Below are 16,862 nucleotides of genomic sequence, written 5' to 3'. Positions count from 1 at the left end.
GCCAGGGATTTTCTTGACTTTACCTTCTAACCCTTAATTGAATATGTATGCACATGTAATTTTCATGGACTGTCTTCTCTGACCTTTCTCATAACATATTCATTTTATTCTTTAGAAAGTTATATATCTGCTCCCCTAGCAAGCTGCCTTCCTGCATGATTATTGAGAATAATGTGACTGCCTCCGATGTTATAAATAAAAGCTACTTCAAAATATTAATATGTCCGATTGAAGTGAATTTAATAAGGGTCAAGAGTGTATGAGTATAATAAATAGCTTAGGGACCTCTGCTTAGTGATTTTACTGAAATAAGATTAAACCTTCAAACCACAGAACTATCAGGTAAAATGACACCACAGTTACAGTGGTACTGAGATAACAGCTTTATTCTATACTGAACTGGTGTTATTTATCTTGATGCAATAGTGTGAGGTAACATTTAACGATAAACTTTCAAAGGAAGTTTTTCTGAAAAAGTCGAGTTTTGAAAAATAAATTCTAAACAAGAGATAGCTAAGAAATAATATTCAAGAAAAATATAATATGGCTGTATATTAAGACAGTAAAAAATGTTTGCTTTCTTCTTTTCTTTCCTTTTCTTTATTGCAGGGCCAGAAATCAAACCCAGGCCCTCATGACTGATTCCACAATTTTTCTTCTTTAGAAGGAGTTTTTCAAATTACCAAATCTCCTGGGGCCAGAGAGTTAATGTGGCAGGTAGGGCACCTGCCTTGCATGCAGATGACCCGGGGTCAATCCCTGGCATCCCAAGAGTGATTCCTTAAGCGCCCAGCCAGAAGTGACCCATAAGCACTGCCTGCCATGGCACCAAAACAAAATAAATACTAACGTTCTCTTGTAGACAGTCTCTTTCCACACCAATTCCCTGCCCTTCCCTCCCTGTCACTGCTATGCTGAGCGGAGGCCACACACATGGGGCTGGGAAGAGGCTCACGCTTCCACACATGAGGGTCAGAGCTGGGGTCCGACACATGAGCTCGAGCTGCCTGGCAGGCACTCTGCACTGGGCCACCATCCCCAGCTCTGGAGCCAACCCCCTTTTTAAAAGGCACTTCTTTTTGTATTGGTTTTGGGTCACACCCCGAGGTACTCGGAGCTTACTCCTAGCTCTGCACTCAGGGCAGGATAATAAGGTAATGCTTGGGGGACCATAAGGGATGCCGGGGAATGAACCCAGGTCAGCCGCATGCAAGGCAAGTGCCCTGCCCACTGTACTATCTCTCCAGCCCTCAAAAAAGGTAATGAAGTCATCTCTTCAGGACTTTCTTAATATCCAACACAAAGTACTAGTCATTTGAAGCACGGTCCTTCACTGAGAACGTTTAATAACTGACCTGCGCCCTGTTATGTCAAGACAAACAAAAACACTGGCCAGGGCAAGTCCTGACAAGCAGGCTCAACTTCTGACCTTCACAGCTACACTGCCCAGTTTATGTAACTATTTGATAAGCAGTATATATGTGCTCTGAGCACTTTTTAAATATGTTTCACCAAATAAGTCTGTATTTTATTTTTGTTGCTTTTTGGTTTTGGGGGGCTCACACCTAGTGGTGCTCAGGACTTCTCCTGGCCCTGTGCTCAGGGATCACTCCCGATATGCTTGGGGGGCATATGAGATCTGGGGATCAAACCCAGCGCAAGGCAAACACCCCCTTGCCCGCTGTACTATTGCTCGGCCCGAAATTATGTATTTTAAAAGATTCCTTTCTAGGCACTTCCTTAAGTAAAGCAAATTATATAAAGATCTCATGTAAATGTATTCGTTCTAATTGTCCTTTTAAAAGATTTTAAGGGAAAAAGATGAAACAAAAGCAAAAAAGAAAGAAAAGCTCCTGTTACTTTCATTTACATCTTTCAAGAAAAGTCTCCACAAGGCCAGACAAATTCGTAACATTTCCAGACAAAGTATGAGGAGTGATGTTTAAGGACTGAAAGACGGCTCGGGGCTAAGGCACTTGCCTTGCACAGGCTGACCCCAGACTGATCCCCGGCACCACACGGGGCCCCCCAAGCACTGACCCCTGGGCAGAGTCAGGGGTCAGCCCTTAGACTCCTGGTGTCCCCCCTCTCCAAATAACTAAATCTAACAACTCCGAGTCCCACTTTCTTTAAATGTTAAAGGTTCGTGTCTACAAAATGGATAATGCACAAAGGCATCTTCTTTTTAGATGGTTTATATTCTATCACCACCTTTTCAGGAAAAAAAGTAATAATAAAACAAGAAAAACACTCAGTGCTCTCCAGGAAATCTGTCTTCTTTAAACAAACAAGGGGAAAGTTTCTAATTGCACCTGCTGCCCCTCCCCAACCCTGTAATACTGGCCAGTGCCCCCAGCAGGGGGAACGGGCTCTGGGAACCGAGTCTAAACTGCCCCAGACCTGGTGGCCTGGTGCAGTGTCTCTGTGCGCGCATGTGTTGGCATTGGTCGGGGCAGCCCGGGCACCACGAGACATCTCTGTACCTCAGCCAAGGCACCCGCAGCCACGTGTGCGGGCCAGGGAGCACTGTGCAGGAGCACAGCTAACGGTGTGCAAACCCACTGGCACTGTGGCGAGTGTGCACGCACCATGGCTGGAAACCAAAGGCCAAGGGAGGGAAAAGTGTAAGTGCTTGTGCAGCCCTGTCATAGGATCAACAACAAAGAAAGGGAGGAGAGAGGAATAAACAAGAAAAAGAGAAGAGAGAAACAAGCCCCTGCATGCAAGGCCAAGTGTGTGCCCCCGTGAGCCAAGGCCACAGCGCGGCAACGGCAAGAGGAAGGAAGAGGGAAAGGAAAGGACAAGGTCGTGCTTCCCGGGGCTCTCACCTGGGGCTGTGGGACCTTCTTTTCCTTCCTGAACCCATCGCCGTGCCTGGATTTCTCATGGGGACTCGCTCCCCCCATGAGGACTGTTCAGCTTCCAGTAACTTCTTGCTGCAGTGAGAAACTACGGCTTCCGGGGGTGGGAGCCCAGGCTCTGCACAGGGAGGCCAGGTCCCAGGCCCAGCATTGCCCAGTGGCCTAAAAACCAACCTCCACCCCCGACTCCCTCCGCCCCCCCACCAAAAAAAAGAAACTCTGTTTGTGGGCCAGTTACTATTATACCTTTGCTCAATCTGCTGAGAGCCAGGCCTTGGAATACTGCTTCAGTCGCTTAAAGCCATTTCACAAAGCCCCTGGCCAGACTGCGCTTAGGACCACATCTCTCTCCAGGAGAGCCGTGCCCATTCGCTGGGGGAACAGTTGTTTCCTGTTCCTTCCCGGTGGCATGATTTCCCCAATGACAGGATGGCCGCTGCCTGGGCGATAAGAAAACAATGACTCTGTCCCATCTCTCCCATGAAGGACGGGAAGTCTCTGCGGGAACGCTAGCCTGCAAACCGGGCCGAGGCCTTCTTCACACATTTAACCTCTTTTTCAGAGCTGTCACTTTTCTATAAATCCAGCCACAGCACTCAGGGGCCGGAGAGACAGCCCACTGCCTGCGGGACTCAGGGTCAGCCCTGAGCACCACCCCTGCCCCTCCCGGACTCTCCCCCCAACCCCCAGCACTGGCGAAAACACAAGACCAAACAGCAACAAACACTCCGTAACAAGATGAGCCTAGTGGGTTTCTGGATGGGGAAGAATTGATTCTTCAGTTATCAGAGTCCTTCAAGGGTGATAGATAACAGAATCACTTTAACTGGGAATAACCAGATATGCGTCTATTATAGTTGCAGCAACTCTCAGAAGAGCTATATAAAAGGAAAATGTGGCTGCCACTTCCAAAAGCCATTAGAGATTTTTTTTTTCCACGAAGGGACCCAGAATACAACACTGATGGAGGAGGGCTGGCTGTCCGTGGAGCGGAATAGCAATTGGTTGTTACTCATTAAATTCTACAGCCATGAGCAACGACTTACTTTCTCATTCCTTTTCTCTCTGCATAGTGGATGAAGCTGATCTTCCCCACTCAGTGGCTTCCCATACCAGGGCTCTGCCCCTGCCTCCAGGAGCTGCTGGGTCACTGCACACACATACATGCCCGAGCTCCTTAACAGCCCGAGCAGCTGACCTTTCTGCTTACTCCAAGCGCCTTCTGTCTCATTAGGGAAATTGATTTTCCCCCCCAACACAATAATTTTATTTTTTTTAAATAAGGCAAAAATAATATAATGATTTTCTTTCTTAATTTATTTCCTTCCAAAGGGTTTCAGGGACTTCGGGCTCGTAGGTCACAGAGAAAGATGTTTGCTCATGGCAGTTCCCAAAGCAGGCGGCTACAGCGACTGCACAGTTATCACTCTGTGCTGGTGGGCCGTCGCCGGGCACTGTGTTCGAGCCCCACTCTCAAACACAGGCGAGAGAGCCGACTTCCTGGAACTGGTGATTTGGAAATGAAGCGCAGGAAACTATACCTAAGGATGCTTTCCTACTGACTGATGTTCGAAGACACTTCTCTCCCACGCTCCTAACTCACCCCCCGCACTCTGCATGAGAGGTTCTGCCTCCCCAAAGACAGGACGCTAACGACAGCTTCTCAGGACACACGGTTGGACAGACTGGAGACGACAAGTATTCTGTTGGTACGGTATTATACTCAACACGAAAGTCTTGATTCTTTAATGTTTGGTTTTTGGGCCACACCTGGCGGTGTTGAGGGCTTACTCCTGGCTCCGCAGTTAGGGTTGCTCCTGGTGGGGCCCGGAGGACCAGACAGGGTGACAGGGATCAAACCTGGGTTAGCTGTAAGCACGGAAGGCAAGCAAGTGCCCTATCCACTGTACTCTCTCTAGCCCACAAATACCTAATTTCTTAATTAGCCAGTGTGAGACTAACTGGCCCACCACCTCTTGTCCCAACAGTTATACGTGGAATTTTAACCCAATGTGATCAGACTTTCAAACGGGTGTGTCCAATTTCAAATATTTAATAATCTCTTCCTAGATACTGAGTATCTTCACGAAGGAAGCACAAATAATTTGTGAGTTTTGAGTGTTTTTGCTCTGATTCAGACCATGCACCTAGCTAGCAGCAGCCTTCGGTAAGTCACCTGAGCCACAACGGCCCCTGAGCCGTCAGATTCCGAGTGGCGAGCTGGGTAAATGATAAATGTCACCGCGTGCTTCGATGGTGCAGGTCTCGAAGGCTGACAGGGCAGGAAGCCAGCCGGAGCACTGCTGCAGAAGCCCCCGCCAACACTAGAGGGAGCCACAATCATGTCATCACTGGGAGGGTTGGGCAGATTCCAAGGGGAAGAAGCATCTTTATCTTTATTTATTTATTTGGCTTTTGGGCCACACCCAGCGATGCTCAGCACAGATCCCTGGCTCTGTGCTCAGGGATCACTCCTGCTGGTGCTCGGGTGACCATACGAGATGCTGGGGGTCCAACCACGTTGGCAGTGTGCAATGCAAGTGCCCCGCCCACTGTGCTCTCTTCAGCCCTGAGGCAAAGCAACTTAAAAAAAATTCTTTTTTTGTTCTTAGGTCACACCCAGCAATGCTCAGGGATTACTCCTGGAGGTGCTGGGGGACGATATTAGGTGCCAGGGATTGAACCCAGGTCAGCCGTGTGCGAGGTAAGCCACTACTGGCTGTCCTACTGCTCTGGCCTTGAGGGAAAGCATCTGTCAATGGGAAACGGAGTTCTGAGAATGACAGAAATAATGTCTCAAGTGAGACATCCACACTGTCCATTCAGCCATCCTCTCTGCCATCACCCCCTACTGCCCAAGCACCTCACATCTGATATACCCTTCTGGACCTAAATTTGAAAAGAACCAAGCTGGTTTGGAGTCATTACTCAATATCCTTCCCCAATCAATTTTTGTTCATTTGGATTTTTATTTTTTTGGCTTTTTGGGCTCAGGGGACCATATGGGATGCTGGGGATTGAACCCGGGTCAGCCACGTGCAAGGCAAATGCCCTACCCGCTGTTCCAGTCCAATTTTTTTAAATCAAAATAATGACAACAACAACAAAAAAGTAATTAATACTATGGGAGGAGGGGAGGGTAACAAAAAAACCTAAAAGATGAGGTAGAGGGGGAGAGAGAGGGGCCATAAGGGTCAGTCAGCTCCCACTGACTTCCTCAGCCCCACTCATGCGAGCCCAAAGTGAGCCCTGCTGCCTCAAGGACAAGAAATTCACCTCTAAAGTAGAAGACCAGCAAGGGACGTGGGGAAGAACTGCTCACTCACTCTCCACGTGGGAGAGGAATGGCTGTCGCCGCCCCGCTGAGCAGCAGGAAGGAGCGAGCAGCTGCTGGAGACGGAGGCCACGAGCACAGGAAGGGGCATCACGCTGACCCGCAGCAAGAAAACTGTCAAGCAGCATGACGTCACGCAGGCTGGGGAAAGGAAGGAAAACGAAAGGTCTTTTCTACAGGGCTGGAGCAATAGTACAGTGGGCAAGGCACTAATCTCGCACACAGTGACCAGGGATTGACCCCCAGCATCCCACATGGTCTCCCGAGCCCACCAGGAGTGATTCCTCAGTACAGAGCCAGAAGTAAACCTGAGCACCATCAGTACAGTTCCCAAACAAAAAACAAAGCAAAAATAAATGTAAAGGGCATGTCTAACATTAAGGGCCTATCTAACGTATACGTATTTTCTCTCCCCCAAACGCAGTCACGACCTTGAAAATGTACAACCTAATGCCTTCTTAAAAAGTGAAATGAAAAATCAAAACCTTTTCTTTGCCCAGAGGCATATAACCCAATACAGAGGCCAGAGGTTGTAAATATTATAGAATGTGGTCTGTAGGAGAAAGATAAACACAATCCTTAAATGTCCCTTGTATTTCAATTTCACAGATTAATTTAATACTCAAAAAAACAAATCTTCAAGTATCAGAAATGGACGACCTATTTATTAGGACATGGTCTGCTCATGAGTAATAATAAATTAGAATGCAATTATGGAGAGTAAGTATGTGGGTGAAGAGAAAAATCTACGAGGACAAGGGAAAAAAATCTTCACATTAAAAAATGCAAAGTCAAGCCTCCAGAGGTTAAATATTGAGAAACTCTTTCCTGGTTAGACCAACTTATACTTATGAATCCAAGCAGTTTTCTTAGATTGACTGCAAATACTCCAAAGATACCACAGCTTTAAAAGAGTCATAATGAATTCTAGTCCAGGATATTAAAACAAGGCTCTTGTTGTTTTCATAGAAATAGCTTTCCATCAATGATCCTCTTAGAAAGCATGATGAAAATACACTTTGCTGTAAGAGGAGAATTTGTTTTCCTCCTCCATACAGGACATATGGCCAAAGCTCCCACTTCACTCTGTTCATACTGACCTTCAAAATGTTTCTGCCGTCAAATGATTCTCTCTCCCTGAAGATATACTTGCCATCCGCTGTGTAGAGATTGTACCTGCCTTCAGCTGTAAATATTCCAAAGATAATGTTAGAGGAGAAGCCGGGTTACTTATCTGCTGTTTCGCTTAGATTTCTATAGGTCAACTAGTAAAAATTTCATGATTACAGAAAGTGGCATAATGTGGAAAGAAAAATATCAGGCTGTGTGAGTCAAGAGACTCAGCATCGAAATCTCAGCTTTGTCACCGGCTTATTCAATAGATATTTATTCATCCAACACTGCACATTAGCAATGAAACGAGTTCTGTTCTGTGCAAAAGCCTCTCCCCTGTGTGGATCTCAGTTCCTCGTTCACAGAGTTAGAGGTTAAGACTAGGGGATCTCCAAAGGCTCCCTGCAGTCTGTCATTTGTGAACTGCATGCTCAGTGGTGCTCAGGGATTATTCCTGGCTCTGCTCTCAGGGAATCACCCTTGGTGGTACTCAGGGGACCAACCACATGTGGTGCTGGGGATCAAACCCATGTTGGCTAGGTGCAAGGCACGCACCTTATCTGATGTACTATCTCTCTGACCCTGCAGGTATTTTTAAAGAAAAAAACCAAATACAAAGTTCACATGTTAACTAGTCAATATCACAACAACCATACTTTGGATTTAAGGACGCCCTCCACATGTGAGATACCTTCAGCTGTATGTATCCATCTAGACATAATGAGCAGAAATGCAGCAAATCTACGATTTCATCAAAACTGCATTCTAACTCCTTGAGTTAATTAAGTTCATTCCAAAGGATGCCAGTGAGACATAGCTAGGAAAAGGATATAAAATGAAGGGGGGGAAGTGGGTACACTGGTGTGGAGCGTGATGCTGGAAGCCCCATTAACAATACTGCAAATCACAGCATCCCAACCAGTTCAAAAATTAAGATTCAAAGGAACCTCAGGAATTATTTGGCTCTCAAAACATTTTCTGAAATATTTACCCTTTCCTGCTCACCAATGGACTCTAGTCGAGATCTCTTTCACATGAGGAGGGGCCACCTTGGAGTTGATAAACTATACCCAGAGTGCCTGCTTTATAACGACACCCTCTACCTGTCTGAGCCTGACACAGTTCAGCCAGCCTGCTGGACTGATGCCCGGGGACCTGGAGCTGCTTCTCTAACGAGGAGTGTGGCTTTAACCAAAGACCACCATCCCATGCAAGGTTCTTGTCCCTCCCCAAGGAGGCTCAGGAGCCAGGAGGTCACCCCCAAGGAAAGTCAGCTGGGCAGTGTGAGTCGATGGGTCAGTGTGAGGGGCTGGAGATTCGGTGCTTGGGGCCACCAAGGCTATGGCCACATGCGGGTGGGAGGGAAGCAGTTTCAGGGATGGGACTCGGCTGTACACGCGAGGCAGGTGCTCTGACCCCTCTGAGATGTCCCTCCCACACCCATTCCAGGCATGTTACAATCTTTCTTTTTTTCACATCAATGGCTTTTATCGTCATTCACATATTTCATAAGAAAAAGAGGGCAAAAGCTGAGAGGCGATCACACAGATAGTCAATCACACAGATAAAGCAGAGGTTACATTTTTTAAAAGTTAAGAGGAAACGTAAAACTTTCAAGTAAATTCATACTAAATAATTACTAATAAAAACAGCATTTTAAATTTCAATGATGTTCAACGACAGCTTGACAATACATGTAAATTCTGCCATCAAGGAAGTAAATCAAGGGACCAGGGAGAGAATACAGGGGTTAGGGAACATGCGGGACCAGGCTCAATCCCTGGCCCGGGGCCTCGCCTGAGCACCTCCAGGTGGAGCCCTGTAGGACCTTGGACATTGCCAGGGTGGTCCTGGGGGCTCCTGGTACCACAGGCCCAAGTAGTGCTGCATCCCCTGAGCCATAAAACAAACCAGAGTACAATGCCACTTTACATCCAGAAAGATGGTAACAATCAAAATGACAGACAATAACAAATGTTGGACAAGATGCAGAGAAACCGAATGTAAAGTGGTGCCGTCACTTTGCAAAACAGTTTGGCAGGGCCTCAAAAGTTAAACATAGCTCTCATGGGATCCAGTAATTCCACTCTTTAGTATATAGCTAAGAGAAAAGAAAACATATGCCCCATAGGAAACTCTTAAACAATTGCTCACTGCAGCATTATTTATAGTAGTTAACAGTGGAAACAACACAAATGTTCATCAACTGACTGACTAATGGCTAAATAAGATCTAATACTGCTACACAATAAAATACCACTCAGTCATCAAGCAAAGTCAAGGGGACGCAGAGCCAGTCCAGCGGGTAGGGTGCCTGCCTTGCATGCCATCCAAGTTCGATCCACTGAGTCCCGCAAGGAGTAATCCCTGAGTGGAGCACCAGGAGTAACCCCAGAGCACACCAGGTGTGGCCCAAAAACCAAAGAAAAACGGTCAGGCATGGAGCTTGCATGAGAACTGGAGCATGTACTTGAACTTGCAAGGCCCTAGTCCAACTCCATGGCTTCGTGTGGCCCCCCAAATATTAGCACGGACAACCTTGGTGCTGCCAGGCCTAAACACTGCCAGGAATGCATCCAACAAATACTGACATGACATATGGCAATATTAAATGGGTGAACCCTGAAAATATGCAAAGAGAAAGAAGCTTATCACAGAAGATCACATGTTGCATGATTCCATTAATTTGAAAATCCAGAAAAGACAAATTCATAGGACAGAAAACAGATGGGAGGTGCCTCTGCCTCTAGGAACGAGGAGACAGGGGAGTCACCGCCAAAGGGGCTGGGGTTTCTTTGGCGGTGTGTGGAGGGAGGAATGGAAGCCCGGTGAGCTGGTGCAAGCGCCCACCCACTGGACTATCTCTTACTCTAGCCCCCGCTGCTGACAATTGTGGGGGAGAGTTTTGGGGCTGGGAGGAGAGCTGGCCTATGGCTGCTGAGTATTAATTAAACAGCATCTCGGGCCTCTGTCATAGGTATCAGCAGCAACCCACCCTTAGTCCCCTAATTGTGACAATCAAATAAACCAAAAATGTCCCCAGACAAGCACAAATGTCCTGGCAGAATAAGAGGGCAGAACTGCCTTTAGCAGAGAACCAGGGTCCAACAAGGCCTGGGCTCACCAATTTCCCTTTCCGCTTCTCCCCAATAATCACCATGTGATTCTTGGGACACATTTACACTAAAATAATCAGTGTTTACCTAATATTCACCTCGCACCCTACACTTCTATTTGCTACATCTGGCAACCCGAGATGGCAGAAAGAAAAGGTGTGTTTGATTTCTTTTTTTCCATAGCACTTTGCCCACCTGCATCGCTCATCCAAACAAGGCAGCGACCTAAAGGAACAAGGGACAAGGACTCCTGGATGGCTCCTTCCATTCAAACCCAGCAATGTCACAGGGCCTTTGTAATTCGCTGTGTAACTCAGAGGACTTACCATTGGGGTCTTTCCTGAAGAGCGTATTCATGACTGTGGCATGGAGTTTCACACTGTTCCAGTCTTTCACTATGAATCCAGATGTCTGAAAACGTTCCAGCACTCTGTCAGCCAACTCCTGCAGCCTGGAGAAATGGGAGAAAGGAGTAGAAAAATATTACTAAGTCCCGGGGCTGGAGAGATAGCACAGCGGGTAGGGCGTTTGCCTTGCATGTGGCCGACCCGGGTTCAAATCCCAGCATCCCATATGGTCCCCTGAGCACCGCCAGGGGTAATTCCTGAGTGCAGAGCCAGGAGTAACCCCTTCGCCAGGTGTGACCCAAAAAGAAAAAAAAAATATTACTAAGTCCCTAAATGCTGATTCACAATGTCTGTAGTGCGCCTGCACTGGGCCAGTCGCCAAACAAGGCCCTGCGTAGCAAGAGGAAACCGCAAAGGCTGCCGGGGCCCTGTGGGGCTGGAGGTGGTGGGGGGGGGGGGGCTCAGGGTGGAGTCGGGTCAGTGCCATAAAGCGCCACTATCGCAAGTATGAAAACATGAGTTTGGGTGTCAGTGCTCTGTAATATGGGATTCCGGCACACCTCAATGCTCTCTGTCCACCAGACACATATGTGCAAGCATCACAAGCAACCATGCGAGGGCCGGAGCGACTCTATCAGCCAGTAGGAAGCTGGCCTTGTGTACCGCCAACCTGAGTTCGATCCCCGGCATCCCATATTGTCCCTGAGCACTGCCAGGAGTGATCCCTGAGCACAGAGCCAGGAGTAAGCTCCGAGCATCGCCAGGTGTGGACCAAAAACAAAAACACACCAAAGACGAGCACAGTGGCCAGCCTGCAGGCCCTGCTGGGTTCCACACACCACAGGAACCACCACGAGCATGACAGTCAGAATGTGTGTAAGCGCCGCAGCCAAGGGGTAGCAAACCCCACTAACCCCCGCAAGACCCACAACCCAAGTGTGAGAGTACTACAGGTATGTGCGTACTGTGTGTATCTGTGTGTGTGTCTAAAGTGTGTGAATCTGTATGTGTGTGAGTCTCTGTGTGTGTGTGTGTGTCTGTATGTGTATGAGTCTCTGTGTGTGTGAATCTGTGTGTGTGCGCACACACAAGTGCGCACACTCCCATCTCAGCCCGCCTGGTCTCCTGTCTCCTCCCCTCATGAGCATGGGCATGGCAGGGAGCCCCTCTTTGTTGTTGTTGTTTTTTGTTTTTTCACAAAGGATTTTTTTTTAATTTTATTGATTCACCGTGAGATATAGTTACAAGCTTTCATGTTTGGGTTACAATCACACAATGATCTAACACCCATCCCTCCACCAGTGCACTTCTCCCCCACCTTGCGCACCCTCCCCGCCTCCATGGAAGAGAGCCCCTCCATGGAAGAGAGCCCCTCTTACAAGCCAGACCTCGCGGGAGTCGTCCCGGGGCACTGCGGGTTCCCTTCCCTTTCGTGCTGCTCTGGGTCCCAAGTTCTAAGTTACTCTTTAATCTTCTTAAAATTCTCATTTCTTTCTCTGAACTATCTTTTTTTTGCTTTTCAGGTCACACCCAGCGATGCACAGGGGTTACTCCTGGCTCTGCACTCAGGAATTACTCCTGGAGGTGCTGGAGGACCATATGGGATGCTGGGAATCAAACCTGGTCGGCCGCGTGCAAGGCAAACGCCCTACCCGCTGTGCTATCGCTCCAGCCCCTGAACTGTCTTTTTTTTTTTTTAATTTTCTGCTAAGTACTATCTAGCAACCCAAGAAGAATCTTTAGAACAACAGTAAGTTATGAATAATAACGCAATAAATAGCAATGTCCTTGCCAGGCCCTTCCAAAAGGGAACACAGGCCAGGCTAGGGCGAGGTCGAGGGGCCTGGGCCTGGAGGAGGAGCACTAGATGACGCCAGAGATCTAGAAAAGGAGCAGCTGGTTTGGGGTTTGGGCGCTCAGGACTGACGCCTGGCTCTGAGCTCTGATCACTCCTCAAGGCTCAGGGGACCATAGGGGATGCCAGAGATCAAACTCAGGTCAGCCGCGTACAAAGACTGCCCTACCCCTGTACCATCACTCCAGCCCCAGAAGAAAGAGTATTTCAATGCAGTCTTTTAAAGAATCCAAACAAACCCCTGCCTCCCGCACAGATTAGGGCTTCGGTGAAATGGACAGTCAGTTTTCCTTCTGCCTCAGCCGTGGCCCAGGACAGAGCATTACAGTTTTCTGGGTCTTCAGGATGCTCCTAGCTCTGAGATGCCACCCCACCCCATCCCACCCCTCTCAGCCACAGCCTCTGCTTCGGCCTCCGACCTCCACCCCTCAGCACGCATGCCTGCTTCTCGGTTTCCTGCATCTAGCAAACCACCAGCTGCCACCTCCCTACTGCCTATTCCCGGGACTCCACGCTCCACTTCCTCTCCTCTCCCTATGCCAGTCTCACCAGCCTTCCAGGTCCAACTCAAACCCCAACATTCCACAAGGACCCTAACTGCCCCCCCATATTCATGAATAGTGGTTTTGCCTCTCTCTGATATTCTGCCCCTTATTTATACACTAAATACTGCTTGGTTTTATTTAGTATTGTCAGGAATGGTACCTTGACATCACAAACTTGGCCAAACCATTCCCTTATTAGTCTGGATGCTCCAGGGTGGTGAGTTAGTTGTGTCTTGTATCTGCCAATAACACCATTATATTTGGTTTTTAGTACCTATGGGCTGGAGATAACTCATGAATTTGATTGGTTAAAAACTGAAATCTGCAAAATGAAATCAACATGACTTTGAAAGACCATTAAAGATGCATTGTTAAAACCAGAAGCAGCGCACATAAGAGCACAGCTTCCCGGGAAAATCGCCAATGAACACAACTACTAGATACAGCGAGAAGAGGACACCGGAGAGGCTCTGCCTATGTAAGCAGCAGCCATACAGACCTGCAAAAAGGAATCATAAGGTAATTAGTCCACTTTCAAAGCTGACTTTGATGGGAGTAGGAAAGTTCTAGAAGGGAGAAAGCAATACTCGTGGCCAGTGCTGTAGTAATAGAGTGCAGAGCCAGAAGTAGGCCGGAGCACCGCCTGGTGTGGCCCAACCAATGACCCCCACGCACCTCCCCCCAAAAAAAGGATCTTCAAAAGAAGTAGAAGGAAAGAAACTGATCTCAAACGGTAATTTGAAGATTCTGAGTTGAAAGCAGGTTGCACTTGTGTTTGTTCTGAGTAAGGAGAAAGAGTTGGAAATGCTTTTTGACGACAAGAACCTCTCCAGTAGGGAGGAGGGCAGACCTCTGAGACGAGAAATGAACCGCCAGCATGAGATCTCAAGGAGAGAGAAAGCTACAGTGCCCCTAGGTGAGGGGAGGTTGGAGTGAAGAAATCCCTCCCCTGAGCAGCTTCCATTCCAGTGGAAGGAGACACGGACGGCAAATATGCACCTCCACCAGTGAGTTCCGAGAAAGCCACAAAAGAACAGAAATGGAAACTCGGGAGGAGAGGGCGACGGGAGGTGCTGCTGGGGTGTACGGCCTAGCAGTGCGGGCTGAAACTCTCGACAGAAGGCAGGGCCAGGCAATGCTGTTATTCGGGCCCTGTGGCGCTCAGGGTCCCCCAGTGATATTTTTGGTTATGCTCAGGGGAACATTTGGTGCTGGGGAATAAACATGTATGCTTGCACATGCAACCACGCACTCCAGCCCTCTGAGCTCTCCCCAGGCCTTTCCAGAAGAATTTAAACTGACAATGAAAAGAGAAAATCAATAAAAAATATTGGCAAGGATGGAGAAAAGAAACTAATTCCCCCCAAAAATGGTTTTGTCTCAACATACTTCAGGGACATACACATACAAAACACACACACACACACACACACACACACACACACACACACACACAGTGTACACAATTAACTATGTAGTTAGCTGGTTTAATTGTATATGTGTATTTCTAAGCAAATTATATCAGGTCTCAAGTTGTTTGTTGTTGTTGTTGTTGTTTTAATTATCTAACACCATCAAAGAATCATCAAGTTTTGGAATGTCTCTAAAGATGACAATACAGCAGAAGCCCGAGCGTGACCAAAGTCTGCCCCTCAATTACAAATCACAACAAAATAACACCTTGTTTTTCACTAGAGTAATGTTATCTAATGTTCTACTAAAGAAATTAATCGGGTAGGGGAAGTTAGGAACAAGGAGCAGGAATACTAGGGCAAAAATTAAATAGACCAATGTAAGCAGCTAGTTCCAGCTTTGGCTTCCTGGAGAATGAAGATTTCTGTCTGATTTACAGACTCAGGACTTGGAAGGTACTGAAAGCTTTCAGGAGTCCTGGTCTAGCCTGCTCTCTAGACTGCTCGTTTTATAGGACGTGAATCACAGACAGGCTGAGCAGCTCAGAGCCAGGACAAAGAATTCATCTCTGCTGGCGGCAGGTTGGCTCTGTTACAGATTCCCTAAGCATCCTACCAAGACTGGCTCTTTGTCTTAATAACTGCTTTACCCTAGCGCCTAAATTAAGTCCTAACTGACATGCTGTAGGTGTTCAATAAATAGTTGTCAAAAGAATTAGTAAGTGATAGTTATTTTAGCATTCCATTGAGAAAATGTAGGGATTCTTAAGGACAATCACTACAACTTAGGTTGATGCTATAGATACTATATTTGACAATATGTCAATATATTTTTAACAAGATAATCTCTCAATTCTTAAATTCCCCATTGATTCTTATTTGATTATAAATGAAACACAAAGCATGATTAAAACTATAGGTACTGGGGCAGGAGCAAGAGCACAGCAGATAGGTCGTTTACCTTGCATGCGGCCAACCTGGGTTTATTGATCCTTGGCATCCCCATATGGTGCTGAGCACCACCAGAAGTACTTCCTGAGTGCAGAGCCAGGAGTAACCCCTGAGCATCGCCAGGTATAACCCAAAAAGCAAAAAATAAAATAAAATAAAATCATAGGGTACTGAAATTAAAATACACAGATCAATGGAATAGCAGTCAGAACCCAGAAATAAGCTCATGTACTTACTCATACTTAACACAAGCGATCTAAAACCATACCAACACCACCTCCCCCCAAAAAAAGAAAAAACAGAAACCATATAATGGAGAAAGGAGGCTTTTCAACTAGGGAAAACTGGATAGGCACACACTACAGAATGAAGCTCTCCTAGTCTAATTGCATATATAAAAATACATTCACAATGGATTGAAATCCCAAAGTATAAAGTAAGTAGAAAATAACATAAGTGATACTGGCTCATATTAATGGGAGAAATATTTTGGGGATTTGATAGCACAGCAGTAGGGCATTTGCCTTTCACACGGCCAACCCATGTTCGATTCCTCCGCCCCTCTCAGAGAGCCCGACAAGCTACCGAGAGTATCGAGCCCGCACGGCAGAGCCTGGCAAGCTACCCGTGGCATATTGGATATGCCAAAAACAGTAACAGTAAGTCTCACAACGAGAGACATTACTGGTGCCCGCGAGCAATGGGATGACAGTGACCTGAACCACAATGAAAATGAAAGTAAAAGCAGCTCTCCTTGCATCCTCCAAGTTGTGTGGGGGTGGAGGCTGGGTCCACCCTCCAGTAACGTCAATGGCAGGCCACAAGAGGCTCATTCACATGGCTCACCACGTGGAATCTGGGATGCTGATGCCAAAGCCCATCTTCATGCACCCGAGTCCAACTGTGAGTCTACATATGCCAACCTGATGGAGACCCTTTCTCTGTGCAGAACCCCAAGTCAACTGACAAGAAATGGGAATGAGTAGGTCTCGGTGAAACTGACAGAGAGGGGAAAGCCCCATTGTAAATTTTCTAAACACTGAGTATATAATTCTAGAGATGATGAGTAGATTAGACTGATATTTGATAAGATTTTCTGTGATGAGTAGATTATACTGTGGAGAGCCTCCACAGGACCATGCTTGGTAAATAACACCTGTTCTTGTTAATTTCACCGTGCTTTGAAAATAAGATGTCCCATCACGCCCACAAGGTGTAACTAGCCTATCAGCTGCAGACACTTGGGTGTAAACAATACGCGAGAGGTATATAAGGGGGGAAGTCCCCTAGCTAGGGGGTTCTCCTTCATGCGTCCCCCTTTCCTTCTT

At 47.1% G+C, this 16,862-nt stretch overlaps 1 protein-coding gene across 1 annotated transcript in view; it reads right to left on the bottom strand.

The window, feature by feature from the left end:
* Nucleotides 1-16,862, bottom strand: part of ASCC1 (activating signal cointegrator 1 complex subunit 1) — a 97,560-nt gene that overhangs the window by 21,730 nt on the left and 58,968 nt on the right. Inside the window, exons 8-9 of the mRNA XM_004615480.2 lie at nt 10,751-10,875; nt 7,296-7,381 (exon numbers count right to left, since the gene is read on the bottom strand). Coding sequence (XP_004615537.1) covers nt 7,296-7,381; nt 10,751-10,875 — 211 coding nt within the window. The remainder of the gene's footprint in view (nt 1-7,295; nt 7,382-10,750; nt 10,876-16,862) is intronic.

The sequence above is a fragment of the Sorex araneus genome, chromosome 3, assembly GCF_027595985.1.
Source record: "Sorex araneus isolate mSorAra2 chromosome 3, mSorAra2.pri, whole genome shotgun sequence".
Taxonomy (NCBI): Eukaryota; Metazoa; Chordata; class Mammalia; order Eulipotyphla; family Soricidae; genus Sorex; species Sorex araneus.
The sequence above is the reverse complement of the archived record's forward strand: the minus strand, read 5'-3'. Positions and strand labels throughout refer to the sequence as shown.